The sequence below is a fragment of the Neoarius graeffei genome, chromosome 11 (genome assembly GCF_027579695.1).
Source record: "Neoarius graeffei isolate fNeoGra1 chromosome 11, fNeoGra1.pri, whole genome shotgun sequence".
Lineage (NCBI taxonomy): Eukaryota > Metazoa > Chordata > Actinopteri > Siluriformes > Ariidae > Neoarius > Neoarius graeffei.
This window is the reverse complement of record NC_083579.1, coordinates 82,217,663-82,232,274: the sequence shown is the minus strand read 5'-3', so window position 1 is coordinate 82,232,274 and position 14,612 is coordinate 82,217,663. Positions and strand designations below refer to the sequence as shown.

The 14,612-nt window shown below is 42.0% G+C and overlaps 1 protein-coding gene across 1 annotated transcript in view; it reads right to left on the bottom strand.

The window, feature by feature from the left end:
* slc18a2 (solute carrier family 18 member 2) overlaps nt 1–14,612 on the bottom strand; it is a 61,015-nt gene that overhangs the window by 23,332 nt on the left and 23,071 nt on the right. The window contains exons 9-11 of the mRNA XM_060934804.1: nt 9,604–9,664; nt 4,347–4,442; nt 2,233–2,311 (exon numbers count right to left, since the gene is read on the bottom strand). Of these exons, the coding sequence (XP_060790787.1) occupies nt 2,233–2,311; nt 4,347–4,442; nt 9,604–9,664 (236 nt within the window). The remainder of the gene's footprint in view (nt 1–2,232; nt 2,312–4,346; nt 4,443–9,603; nt 9,665–14,612) is intronic.

Genomic DNA, 14,612 nt, shown 5'->3' with positions numbered 1-14,612 from the left:
TCGGGCAGGCTGGGAGCGAGCGCGCTAGCTCGGGCAGGCTGGGAGCGAGTGCGCTAGCTCGGGCAGGCTGGGATCGAGTGCGCTAGCTCGGGCAGGCTGGGAGCGAGCGCGCTAGCTCGGGCAGGCTGGGATCGAGCGCGCTAGCTCGGGCAGGCTGGGAGCGAGCGCGCTAGCTCGGGCAGGCTGGGATCGAGTGCGCTAGCTCGGGCAGGCTGGGAGCGAGCGCGCTAGCTCGGGCAGGCTGGGATCGAGTGCGCTAGCTCGGGCAGGCTGGGAGCGAGAGCGCTAGCTCGGGCAGGCTGGGAGCGAGTGCGCTAGCTCGGGCAGGCTGGGATCGAGTGCGCTAGCTTGGGCAGGCTGGGAGCGAGAGCGCTAGCTCGGGCAGGCTGGGAGCGAGTGCGCTAGCTCGGGCAGGCTGGGATCGAGTGCGCTAGCTTGGGCAGGCTGGGAGCGAGTGCGCTAGCTTGGGCAGGCTGCCCGAGCTAGCGCGCTCACTCCCAGCCTGTCCGAGCGTGCTAGCTCAGTAAACTAGTAAATACAGTAAAGGAAAAACTTGAGACTGAAAGGTTTTAACAGTCATCCAAATGACTGAACGTAAACATTGCTACAGTAACATACCAGCTATGATGTTGTTGACATTAGCTAGCTTGACCTTCAAAATGGCGGACACCGGGGCGTCACTTCACCTGTGACGTCACGTCGAAAACCTCTATAGCAGTGCTATGAGGTGTGAGAGAAGGAAAGAGAAGGACGTAAACATTTGATATTGGATAGATGAAAATATGCAGACCGAGTGATGTTCTTGATGTGCGCTTGTTATTGAAGTGTAAAGTACTGTCAAAGATGACACCCAAACTCTTAACCTGAGGGGAAGGAGAAACTATGACATTGTCAATAGTCAGATAAAAACTATTCAGTTTGGCCAAAGTAGTTTTAGTACCAATGAGGAGAACCTCTGGGTTTTTTTTGTTTTTTACTGTTAAAGTGCCATTCCAACATTGGATGTATTCTTTGGCATAAAATACAATATATTTTATGACAACATGACTAGACAGAGAAATCTTTTCACTTCAAAATGATATATCAAACATAATTTTTTGACAACGACAAGTATATTAATTTTGCGACCAAAGTCACCTACCCTTTTAATTTCCGCACGGTAGTGAAACGTGATGTCATCGGCAGGTTCCCCTTCTTGTGTACCACGTGTCGGTCTATTTTTAGACCAGGAAACCCCCAAAGTGAGAGAGTCATTTCTCCTCGTATATGGGGGCCAAAAAAATTGCGAAAAATTTTGAGTTAATCTTTCAGTTAGCTAGATTTATTGGTATTAGCTAGATTTATTGGTATTATTTTTATCGCGTTCTATCCGCCATTGCTGATAATATGTGCCACGTCACATGTCACGTGGTACACAAGAAGGGGAACCTGCTGATGACATCACGCGCGGAAATTAAAAGGGTAGGTGACTTTGGTCGCAAAATTAATATACTTGTCGTTGCCAAAAAATTATGTTTGATATATCATTTTGAAGCTAAAAGATTTCTCTATCTAGTGATACCATTTATATATGTTGTCAAAATATATTGTATTTTATGCCAAAGAATACATCCAATGGTGGAATGGCACTTTAAGTTTGAAAAAATTAGAGGTCAACCAAGATTTAATTTCCAGTCAACAAAAAATACAGAAAAATAAAATATCACTTTTAGGATGTGTTTGTCAATTTTATAAAATTATATTTATTTAGAAAATTAATGCATATCTTTAAAAAAAAAAAGTTAAAAAAAGGCTTCTTACATGCAGTGAAACAAAGGTCATTTAGCCAAAAGGTTTATGTTTCTAAAGACGTATTTACTGTGTGTGATGTTTATTTTCAATATGTGACTAAAAATCACATCTCTAATGTAATTAAAAATATACTTAAAAAACCCCACTATAATTGCACTTCCTGTTCCAGTGTAATGATCCAGACATCTGCCTAGTCATGTGACCCACAGTAAACTTTCAGAAGGATACCACTTATATATAAAACACAAAGCAAAATATAACTTGGTGCATCTTTATCCAAAACCTGTGTCAATACAGATTTGCACTGTTCCTTGGTCTTTATTAAAAAACAAATTGTGAAAAAACTGAGGCAAAACTCATTTCAGCTTCTGAATAGCTGCGGAAACAGATAGCAGAGCGTAGAAGATAAGACAAGAAGAGAAAGACTCATTTCCTCCATACCTCCCCATTTTGTTAGCCAGAACAGCGAAGATATTCGTTCCGATTAGGTAAGAGATGCTGGCTGGCAAAAAGGCGACTCCTGAGAGAGAGAGGGGGGGGGTTAGGCGATCATAACACATACAGAACAGGATTAAGAGAAACAGAGGAGGAGAGTTGTGATTAGACGGTGCTTTATCAGTCTGATCTCAGACATGTTATCCGTTTCTCAGGATCAGTAATGAAGCTACTTTCTCTCTCTCCCCCCTCCCGTGGCAGGCACTTCAATATCCTGCTATGCTTCTGATACCCCACAACACTATAAACACCACCACCCATCCTCTCTGCCACCCCACCTTTTCCCCTGTCTCTCACTGTGTGTCTTCCTAATATCAGAGACACACACACACACACACACACACACACACACACACACACCCACACACACACACACACACACACACACACCGCAGAGCTAACAGAACCATTTTAAAAACTGGATTGTGATATTTCAGTCTTTGTGTTTTTTATCTTGGGTTTGATAACCAGCTGACGGACTGAGATGTTTTGCTAATTAGAAATTCATCACTTTCTATACTTCTTGTATATAGGGACCTTTCACTGACATCACAGATTTTTGTTTATCATGCGGTGTCCACCATATTGCCGGGCAAACGAAGAAACACAGCTGCGACAGTTAATGGAGAAAATCGACAGGACTGCAGTCAGTACAATCTCTCTGAAAGAATTAAAAATGTATTTTATACCAGCAGATCACATTACATCCAAAAGCTGAAACATGCAGGCATCACAGATCCATATAATTTACCCACAAATATATTTATTCCACTTGAAAAGTGTTCAGCAAACCAGGTACCGGATTTGAGACACTACGACATCCTGAACTATTTAGTATTTGGACTTCTAAATACCATGCTAAAGGCAGAGAGAAGTCCAGATTTCTACTGATATCTCGAGGCAGGTTTTGTGCCGGAATGTTATGGGAAATTCCCGATAAAGAAAAAGACCTTATTATGACAAAGGTAAGCTCAGATGTGGACTTCTAACAGTAATAAACAAGTCAGAGCCGAGATCTAGCATATTTTATGGAGTACAGTCGTGTCTACATTATCAGTACAGAACAAACATACTGCTAGTCAAGCCAAGCATTAGGTCTAATAAAATATATCACATCCAAAACCCACATCTAGATCTACATTTTAACATTGCACAGACCTTTCATACTTTTATAAAATGTCCTCCACACAAAAATGGGAATGTTTTTATCATCCGGGCTTCCTGTTTAACTGCAGTTCACCATTTTTCTTGTCTTTCTGGGTTCTCCAGGAAGCAGTGAAAAGTTAAACCAGGCTTATCTCCACATCTGTTATTACATCCAAAAGCACTATAGGTCTCTGGCATTGTTCTGTTAGATGGAAATTCTCCATATTTATCTGTCGATGTTTACTGAATTGGGCTTACAGTCACTCGTGCATACTTGTGCCAGTCGTTGTCCAACGCAAAGCTTGTCGGGCAACATGGACATGTAAACAAACCCACAGTTATGATGACGTCATGTGAAAGGTCCCTGTAGCAAGTCGCAGATTAGCTGGAGCCAATCCAAGCTGATTTCAGGTGGCTGGCAGGGTCCACTCTGAACAGGTGGTAACAGAATCAAATAATCAATCACACACACATTCACACCTACAGGCAATTTAGAGTAGCCAGCTGGCTTAGTCTTTGTACTCGGAGGAAACCAGAGCACCCAGAGGAAACCCAAGAGGACAGACATGGGGAGAACATACAAACTCCACACAGAAAGGCATCAGTCAACAGCAAGGTTCAAGCCCACAACCTGCTTGCTGTGAGGTGACAGTGCTAATTACTGCACCACCATGCTGCTGAATCAGAAACTGAAATATGAAAATCAACACTGATAAAAGAAACGTATTCCTGTAAAATAAAATAATCTACTGCTTTTTTTTTTTAGGGCAGCACGGTGGTGCAGTGGTCAGCACTGTTGCCTCACAGCAAGAAGGTTCTGGGTTCGAGTCCAGCGGCTTATTGTGACCTTTCTGTGTGGAGTTTGCATGTTCTCTGTGTGTGTGTGTGTGTGTGTGTGTGTGTGCTTGCTGTACCTAGCTGCCATTTTCTGGCACACATAGTTTCCATCATCCAGATTGGCAGGGCAGGCTCCAGCATTGCGATGGCCATGTTAGCGAAACAAATAGACCCTGAAAGACACACACACACACAGAGTGAGACACATCCTTCTTTTGTCTTCTTGCCCTCCTCCCTTCCTCCTCCCCACTCCTTTATTTCTTTCGTCACACATAATGCCCAGTATTAGCTGGCCCTCAGCTTGCAAGAGCTGCAATTCAAGTGGAGGAGAAATCGTGCGACACAGATGTGTTTCTCTCCCACTTCTCTCTCTCCCCCACTTCTCTCTCTCTCTCTCTCTCTCTCTCTCTCTCTCTGTCATCCACTGACTCTCTCTCTCTCTCCTGCCTTCCCCAATCCTTCTGTCTCCTCACTGTCATACATTTATCCATTCAGCATCCTTCAGTCACTCAGTGATGACCCCTTTTATCATGCATCTCACACACACACACACACACACACACACACACACACACACACACACACACACACACACACACACACAGTAAGATTGTGTAGAAACAAGTATAAATTTGATGGATAAATAAAAGTGCATCTGACTCATGAAATTGTCATACAACATAAAAATGAGTGTTGATCAGAGAGTTAATGATGAATCAGCTTCAGATGCGTGGACCCGTGCTCCCACCCACAAGTTCCTTATCGACATCATAAGCATTAAACACACCGCAATTTACCCTCATATACATCTAATTTATGTACAATACCCCGTTGGATTTTTATATACAGTGTTGCTTGAAAGTTTGTGAACCCTTTAGAATTTTCTATATTTCTGCATAAATATGACCTAAAACATCATCAGATTTTCACACAAGTCCTAAAAGTAGATAAAGAGAACCCAGTTAAACAAATGAGATAAAAATATTATACTCGGTCGTTTATTTATTGAGGAAAATTATCCAATATTACATATCTGTGAGTGGCAAAAGTATGTGAACCTTTGCTTTCAGTATCTGGTGTGACCCCCTTGTGCAGCAATAACTGCAACTAAACGTTTGCGGTAACTGTTGATCAGTCCTGCACACCGGCTTGGAGGAATTTTAGCCCGTTCCTCCATACAGAACAGCTTCAACTCTGGGATGTTGGTGGGTTTCCTCACATGAACTGCTCGCTTCAGGTCCTTCCACAACATTTCCATTGGATTAAGGTCAGGACTTTGACTTGGCCATTCCAAAACATTAACTTTATTCTTCTTTAACCATTCTTTGGTAGAACGACTTGTGTGCTTAGGGTCGTTGTCTTGCTGCATGACCCACCTTCTCTTGAGATTCAGTTCATGGACAGATGTCCTGACATTTTCCTTTAGAATTCGCTGGTATAATTCAGAATTCATTGTTCCATCAATGATGGCAAGCCGTCCTGGCCCAGATGCAGCAAAACAGGCCCAAACCATGATACTACCACCACCATGTTTCACAGATGGGATAAGGTTCTTATGCTGGAATGCAGTATTTTACTTTCTCCAAACATAACACTTCTCATTTAAACCAAAAAGTTATATTTTGGTCTCATCCATCCACAAAACATTTTTCCAATAGCCTTCTGGCTTGTCCACGTGATCTTTAGCAAACTGCAGACGAGCAGCAATGTTCTTTTGGAGAGCAGTGGCTTTCTCCTTGCAACCCTGCCATGCACACCATTGTTGTTCAGTGTTCTCCTGATGGTGGACTCATGATCATTAATGTTAGCCAATGTGAGAGAGGCCTTCAGTTGCTTAGAAGTTACCCTGGGGTCCTTTGTGACCTCGCCGACTATTACACGCCTTGCTCTTGGAGTGATCTTTGTTGGTCGCCCACTCCTGGGGAGGGGAACAATGGTCTTGAATTTCCTCCATTTGTACACAATCTGTCTGACTGTGGATTGGTGGAGTCCAAACTCTTTAGAGATGGTTTTGTAACCTTTTCCAGCCTGATGAGCATCAACAACGCTTTTTCTGAGGTCCTCAGAAATCTCCTTTGTTCGTGCCATGATAGACTTCCACAAACATGTGTTGTGAAGATCAGACTTTGATAGATCCCTGTTCTTTAAATAAAACAGGGTGCCCACTCACACCTGATTGTCATCCCATTGATTGAAAACACCTGACTCTAATTTCACCTTCAAATTAACTGCTAATCCTAGAGGTTCACATACTTTTGCCACTCACAGATATGTAATATTGGATAATTTTCCTCAATAAATAAATGACCAAGTATAATATTTTTGTCTCATTTGTTTAACTGGGTTCTCTTTATCTACTTTTAGGACTTGTGTGAAAATCTTATGATGTTTTAGGTCATATTTATGCAAAAATATCAAATTCTAAAGGTTCACAAACTTTCAAGCACCACTGTACATCCAATTTACATAAAACACTTCAATTTGCTCTCATAGACATCTAATTTACATAGGAAACCCTATTTTATTTTTATATACATCCAATTTATATGAAACATGCCCAGTTTACCATCATACAGTACCAGGCAAAAGTTTGTACACCACTACTCATTTATAGGTTTTTCTGTATTGTGATTATTTTCTATACTGTAAAACAAAACTGAAGACATCAAAACTATGAAATAACATCTGGAACACATCTGGAAATATGTGTTAAACAAAAAAGTATTTAAAAAACAATGTTTCATATTTTAGATTCTTCAGTGTATCCAGTGTTTCCCTTGATGATGCTTTACACACAATTGGCATTCTCTTAACCAGCTTCATGAGGGAGTCACCTGGAACACTTTTCAATTAACAGCTGTGTCTCGTCAAACGGTAATTAGTAGCCAAGTTTCTTACCTTCTTAATGAGTTTGAGATCAAACAGTAAATAGTAAATAATAAAAATACAGTAAATATCCCTAATCCACAACTGTAGTAATCCATATTATGTCAAGAACCGAACAACTAAGTAAAGAGAAACAACATCCATCATTACTTTAAGACATGAACTTTTAATTTATAAAAATAAAGAAAAATACATTGAATTAGAAAGGTGTGTCCAAGCTTTTGACATCTCATTTACATAAAACACTCCCTAATTTATGCAGGTGTGAGCTGATATAAGGAAAGTATTCTGCAGATAGTTATCCAAGATCTGAGGAACAGAGTAAACACAGAGGGAAGATATATTTCAATGACATGAATGTAGGGCTGGGCACCGAAATTCGGTTCCTTCATGGCACTGACCGAAATGTTACGGTTCTTCTGGGTATTGAAACATGCCTCGCCTTTCGGTTCCACGTTTCGGTTCCCAGAGGTTAATCACGTGTAAAGTGGAGTGGGCTCTGATCCATGCTGGCGTGCTTATGACCCGATAATGCCACCTGTGATTGGCTGAAACGTTCGCGTGCATGAAAAAGCATGCTTCCCATGTTGTAGGGGGCACTACTTTGTTGCGTTGTCAATGCCTACAAAATGCAGAAGTCGAAAGCTTGGTTATATTTTAGCAAGAGCGATAACAATACTGCGCGGTGCAATATGTGCGACAAGAGCATCACCTGCAAGTCAGGCAACACTTCAAATTTCCTAAAGCATTTGACGGTGCATGGAATAAATCTGAGAGCGGAGAGTTGCACCGTCTTCTCTCACACACCAACTTGCACCTTCGCCACCCCTGACTTCTCTGCAGGACGTTTTACCACCAGACTCGGATTCATCTGAAAGTACCGAGCACAGCGTCGTGTCTGATATTTCATCTGGTAAGTTGTTCCGTGAATTCCGTTGAACTGCTTTGTTTGTCACGGTAAGAGCTAGGTTGTTGTAAGTTTATGTATAGCTAACGGTACAGTGAGATATTAGCGCCTAACTTTGTTTAATGGCTATGTAACTAGCCAAGTGAAAAGTTATCTAAATGCTAGCTTTTAAAATGTGCTCCATCATTGGGTAGGCTGCCTACGTGTGTGCGCGCGTGCATGAGTGTTATTTAAAAAAAAATATTCACCTCCCCCTAGTCTCAAAAACTTAACGTATAAAACCTTCACAGCCTCTGCCCAGGTCCCTGATGTGAGGAGGAAAAGGCAGGCAGCTACCGTAAATCCAGTCACACTAGCAGAAAAGGCCAAAATGACCAAAGAAAAACAAGCCGAGTGCCACAGGGCAGTGACACAGTTTGTGGTGAAAGGTTTGCTGCCTTTTTCTACAATGGAGACTCCGTGGTTTAGGTAAGTTGGCTGTACAGGATATTGTTGAATAAATCCTTCATTTATATTTATCTGTAATCCTTTATCTTTATCTAAATTAAGCCTAAATGTATTTTAAGTGATGTGTTTTTAAGCAATGAGAACATAACTATGTTATTTTTGATGTTTTGTCTAATGTTTGTCAATTAGGGAGATGATAAGAACCCTTAACCCCAGGTATCAGCCCCCCAGCAGAGACACGCTGGCAAACACATGCATACCTGCCTGGTACGCAGCCGAGAAGGAAAGGGTCAAGACAGATTTGAAAGACGTCAGGGATGTGGCTGTAACCGCGGATGAGTGGTTCTGAGAAGGCTGATATGCTAATTTTCTTGAAGAAAAACTGTTGATTACATTGGTGTGTGTGTGTGTGTGTGTGTGTGTGTGTGTGTGTGTGTGTGTGTGTGTGTATGTGTGTGTGTGTGTGTGTGTGTGGTGTGAATATGATAGTGTGTGTTGGTGTTCTTTTTGCACTGTAAATAACTTGAATAAATATACTCCAATATGTGCAACAGAATTTGTAATGAAATTTTCATTTTTTCCAGGATTAATATTATAAATTAGGAATCGAAAAAGGTACCGTTCAGGAACCGGTATCGAAATGAAGGTATCGGTATCGGAACCGGAATCGAAAAATTTTGATCAATACCCAGCCCTACATGAATGTGCTTTTGTTGAGGTTGCTACAAAAAAAGAGGGCTATGAAAGTTGCTCTAATTTTTATAAAGTTGTTTAATGCAAAAAAAAAAGTGGTAGAAAAATGAACCACTTTCCAGCTTCACCTGCAGGTCATGATGTGAATTTATAGCTTAGTTTTTATTCATTGAAAAACTCGACCAACTCGGACAAAAAGGAATTCAGTCTTAATTCTTTACTTATAAATAATACCTGAGGCAAGGTTCCATCTGGAACAAATAATTATTTCACATATACAAAATGCTGAAAGAAATAAATCAAACACTTTGTTTATAATTTAAAAAAATGTTCAATAACATCCTAGCATCTTTGAATTATTGTTGAGTTATTGTAATTATTTACGTTAATATTTTACTGACCTGCTGCAATGAGGATATAAGGATCTCTCATGAGGGTCATCAGTGACGTGCCCTTTTGACTCTGAAAATGAAAGATAAAAATGATGCATATCAAACAATTAAAAAATAAAATATTGTATTGATTTATTTGCTCTAATGTAGATCAAATGTTATTGAACATTAATACTTGCAGACAAATCTTTCTGATGCAAGGTAAAGGATTTATTGCTGATAATCTGATTTTTTAATTCAATATTTATATTCCTCATCAAAAAATTCCTGTGCAGGGATTGGCCAAGGATGGCTCACGTGACATAAAATAGTTCCACCATTGATAAAGCAATGTATCTTGTGATGTCAAAAAAAAATGGATATGGTGTGAGTCAGTCATGGAATATCCTGGATATATCATGAACTACCATGAAGATAGTGAGGAGATAGACAGACGAGGCCAACGAGACACTGCAGGGATGCTTCGAGGCGACGGACTGGCAGACACTGTGTGAGCCCCACGAAGATGACATTGATGGGTTCACAGAGTGCATCACGGGATACATCAACTTTTGTGTGGACACCATTGTCCCAGCTAGGACTGTCAGCTTGTCAGTTGTTGTTACCCCAACAACAAGCTGTGGGTAACGAAGGACATCAAAGCCCTCTTAAATGAGAAAAAGAGGGCTCTCAGAGCTGGCAACAAGGAGGAGGTGCGAGGAGTACAGTGTGAACTGACAGCAACAATCAGGGAGGCCAAGGAAAAGTACAGAAGGAAGTTGGAGTGGAAACTCCAACAGAACAACATGAGAGAGGTGTGGAGTGGAATGAAGACCATCACTGGTTACAAGCCAACCAACAGTGAAGTAGTGGATGGCAATGTGGAAAAGGCGAATGAGCCGAATCTTTACTTCAACAGATTCGATGGCGTGACCCCAACCCACCACCACCACTCTTCTGTGGGATGGCTACAACCACACACTTTACATTCTCTCCCCTCCCCGCCTCTTCTTGCCCAACCTCATCCCCATTTCAGGACCTCGCTCGCACCTCCTCAACAGACCCCCTGGCTGAGCACCCCACCCCCAAGAAACACCTTCATCCCTCCCCCACCCATCACCTCCACACCGACCATCAGCAAGGAACAAGTGAGAAGACAGCTGAAGAGACTCCATGCAGGAAAATCAGCAGGACCGGATGGTGTTAGCCCCAGGGCCCTGAAGACCTGCACCCTCCAGCTAACTGGAGTACTTCAGCATGTCTTCAACATGAGCCTGGGTCTTCAGAGGGTCCCCGTGCTGTGGAAGATGTCATGCCTCATCCCTGTACTGAAGAAGCTGCGTCCCAGTGACCTCAGAGACTACAGGCCAGTGGCATTGACGTCACACATCATGAAGACCCTAGAGAGACTCATGCTGGAGCAGATCTGGCCTATGGTCCAACCACTTCTTGACCCCCTTCAGTTCGCCTGCCAGCCCCGTCTTGGAGTAGAGGATGCAATCATCTACCTGCTCAACAAAGTCTACGGCCACCTGGACAAGCCAGCCAGCACTGTGAGGATCATATTTTTTGATTTCTCCAGTGCTTTTGACACCATCTGGCCGGCTCTGCTGGGTGAGAAGTTGACAGTGATGCAGGTGGATGCCCCACTGGTGTCCTGGATTGTGGATTATTTGACTGGCAGACCACAGTACATGCACTTGCAGTGCTGTGTGTCAGACAGAGTGATCAGCAACACCGGGGCTCCACAAGAGACTGTCCTTTCTCCTTTCCTTTTCACTCTCTACACCACTGATTTCAACTACTGCACAGAGACCTGCCACCTCCAGAAATTTTCTGATGACTCTGCAGTGGTTGGACGTATTACCGGTGGTGATGAGAGTGAGTACAGGATGGTGGTGGACAACTTTGTCACGTGGAGCAAGAAGAATCACCTACAGCTCAACGTGACGAAGACGAAAGAACTCGTGGTCGATCTGAAGAGAATCAGGGCTCCGGTGAACCCTGTTAACATCCAAGGGGTCAGTGTGGACGTGGTGGAGGAAGTACCTGGGGGTGTACTTGGATAATAAACTAGACTGGTCCAAAAACGTGGACACTGTATACAAAAAGGGCCAGAGCTGTTTCTATTTTCTGAGACGGCTGAGGTCCTTCAACATTTACCGAATGATGCTGTGGATGTTCTATGAGTCTGTGGTGGCCAGCACCATCCTGTACGCTGTCATCTGCTGGGGCAGCGGCTTGAGGGTGAAGGACACGAACAGACTCAATAAGATCATCAGGAAGGCCGGCCATATTGTAGGCGTGGAACTGGACTCTCTGACAGTGGTGTTGGAGAAGAGGACGCTGTCCAAAATAAAGACAATCTTAGACTGTCCTTCCCACCCTCTACATGAGGAGCTGATCAGCCACAGGAGCACGTTCAGTAAACGGCTGATTCTTCCACGCTGCACAACTGAGAGACCCAGGAAATCATTCCTACCTGCTGCAGTCAAGCTGCACAACGCCACTGTATAACTGTGCTACACTGTCTTACCATGTATACTGTATCCTTAACTCAGGTGCAATACATGTATATAGGAATCATTGTATATAGAATCACTTCATTTTGCTTTTACTTGAAGTTATTAAACTTATTTAAATTTATTTTATTTTATTCTTTTTTCAGACGATTTTATCTTCTATTTTTAGACGTTTACTTCTTCTCTGATTCAGGAGCTTTGTAGCAAATTTGAATTTCCCTCCGGGGATTAATAAAGTAATTCTGATTCTGAACTGACATCACCATTTCAAGCTGTACGGCCGACTCAAGTCACAGCTGTGGCTCCGTGAGCATTTCTGTGTGTGTAGATAAACGTATCATGATCATACCTAGTGAGGCAGCGATAGCATGGTATGCTGCACCTGCTCAGGTTGAAGGTCACTCTGACGTAAACAGCAAACATGGCTGCCTCCAGTGAGTTTATACTGAGATTCAATCTTAACAGTTTTAGTTTTGAATTTTTTGATGAGGGATATAAATCCAATATACCGTGCATTGAGAGACTCTGGGAATTATGGGTTGTCTTTGGTGACTGGCGTAGTACTGCGCCCCTCACAAAATAGTCCTATACCAGTCACCTCAGAGAATCCATCATTTCAACCACAGCCGCTCAGTGCATGGGATATTTGATTATTATTTATTACCTCCACCAACTTTGTTGGAGGGGGTTATGTTTTTGCCTCCATTTATTTGTTTGTTTGTTTTTTGAGTTACTATTGCAACTCAAAAAGTAATGAATGGATTTTGATGAAATTTGGAGGAAAGGTGAGTCATGGGCCAAGGAACAATTGATTAGATTTTGATGCAAATCCAGATATGTCTGTAGATCCAGGATTTTTTTTTGTCAGTTCCTAACGTAACTCAAAAAATAGTGAACAGATTTTGATGAAATTTGGTGTCCAGCTTTCGTATTATCCTCGGTTCAAATCAAATCCTAGTGATTTGATTTTGATGTTGATCCACATCTGGTAAACATCTGGATGTTCTACTATGTGGTTTTGGCAGAGGTATGCACACCACCGAGTGCCCTTCTAGTTGTTGTTTTTGAATTTAATTAGCTAGTATTCTTTGGAAATGCTGTATAGTTAATACTCTCTATAAAACCAAAGATACACCTCTCACACTCCAAATTCTCAGTTATTCTATTGATTTATTTGATGTATGGAAATACAACGTGATAGAACTTTCTAGACCTAACAAAAATTCAGTATCAATTTTGCAGAAATTCAATTTTAATTTTTTTTGGCCCAAGATGAATCATCAGCAATGAAATAATTATTCACAGACTGGCTCTTTATTCAATTACATTCTTGTTTCTCATTCATTTTTATTGCAAGTTTCATTATGGAGTTAATGCTTTTTGGAAATGCCACAGTGACAGTGTCACATCCATCAAACTTCCATTCACATGCAGAAGCCATGGCCTAAAGGTTAGAGAAGCAGCTTTGGGACCAAACGGTCTCTGGTTTGATTCCCTGGACCAGCAGGAATGGCTGAAGTGCCCTTGAGCAAGGCACCGAACCCCCAACTGCTGTCCTGGCTGCTCTGGGTTCGTTGTACATCGCTCTGGATAAGAGCGTCTGCTAAATGCCTGTAATGTAATGTAGTGTACATGCTCTGAGCAGCGTGCACCTCTAAGACTACGTACACACACCTGTCCTGGACTAAAGTGCAATCAACATACGCTTAAAAGGACACTGAGAACTCATGCACATTGCAAAGTATTGCTTATTGTCACGGTTTGTTCCTTGCCATAACTCTGCTTTCTGTTTGTTCTGTTTCAGTTTCGTTTGTTTTAGTTTCTCTGACCTTGCCTCACATTTGGAAATAGTGCACCTATAAATAAACCTCTGCCCCTCCGTCTCTACGCCGCATTCCTGACAGACAGCATCACCTGGCTATCGGAGATAATTACCCAGTGTGCCCTTATTACACCAGCTCCCCTTTATTACACACGCTGCTTATCTATGGACACGGGCCATCACAAATTACACTCTGTCACTGTCTCCCACATGCCGTGACAGTTCACCCCATGCTAACGAAGACCAAAAGAGACTGCACTAATGTCTGAGCTGAGAGTTCACTGTGCCATCCTTCTTTTGTCTATCTCAGATCTTGATCTAGTCAAAAGAGGCATCTGTTATGTCACGGTGTACTCAAATGTGGGAGATCAGTCATTGTAAAGGCAATAAGGCAAAGTGACTCAAGACCATAACTCATTTATATACAGTACATAGCTTGCATTGTGCATCAAAATCATCTGCCGAAAAAAATATATATATTAAGATATAAAACTACAATTCCTCCCTTGGTTTACAATTCTCAGTGTAATCATGAAGAGAAGAAGAAATTTCCGGCTTCTTGTAAGTCAGACTCATTAATTAATGCTCAACAATCTCAAGGTCAAGAACCCCCCCACTGGTCTTAAAAACAGCTCTTCCTTCTCTAGTGTTTATACAGTGCATGAATAAGTGTGTTAAGGAGACAAGTGGAAGAC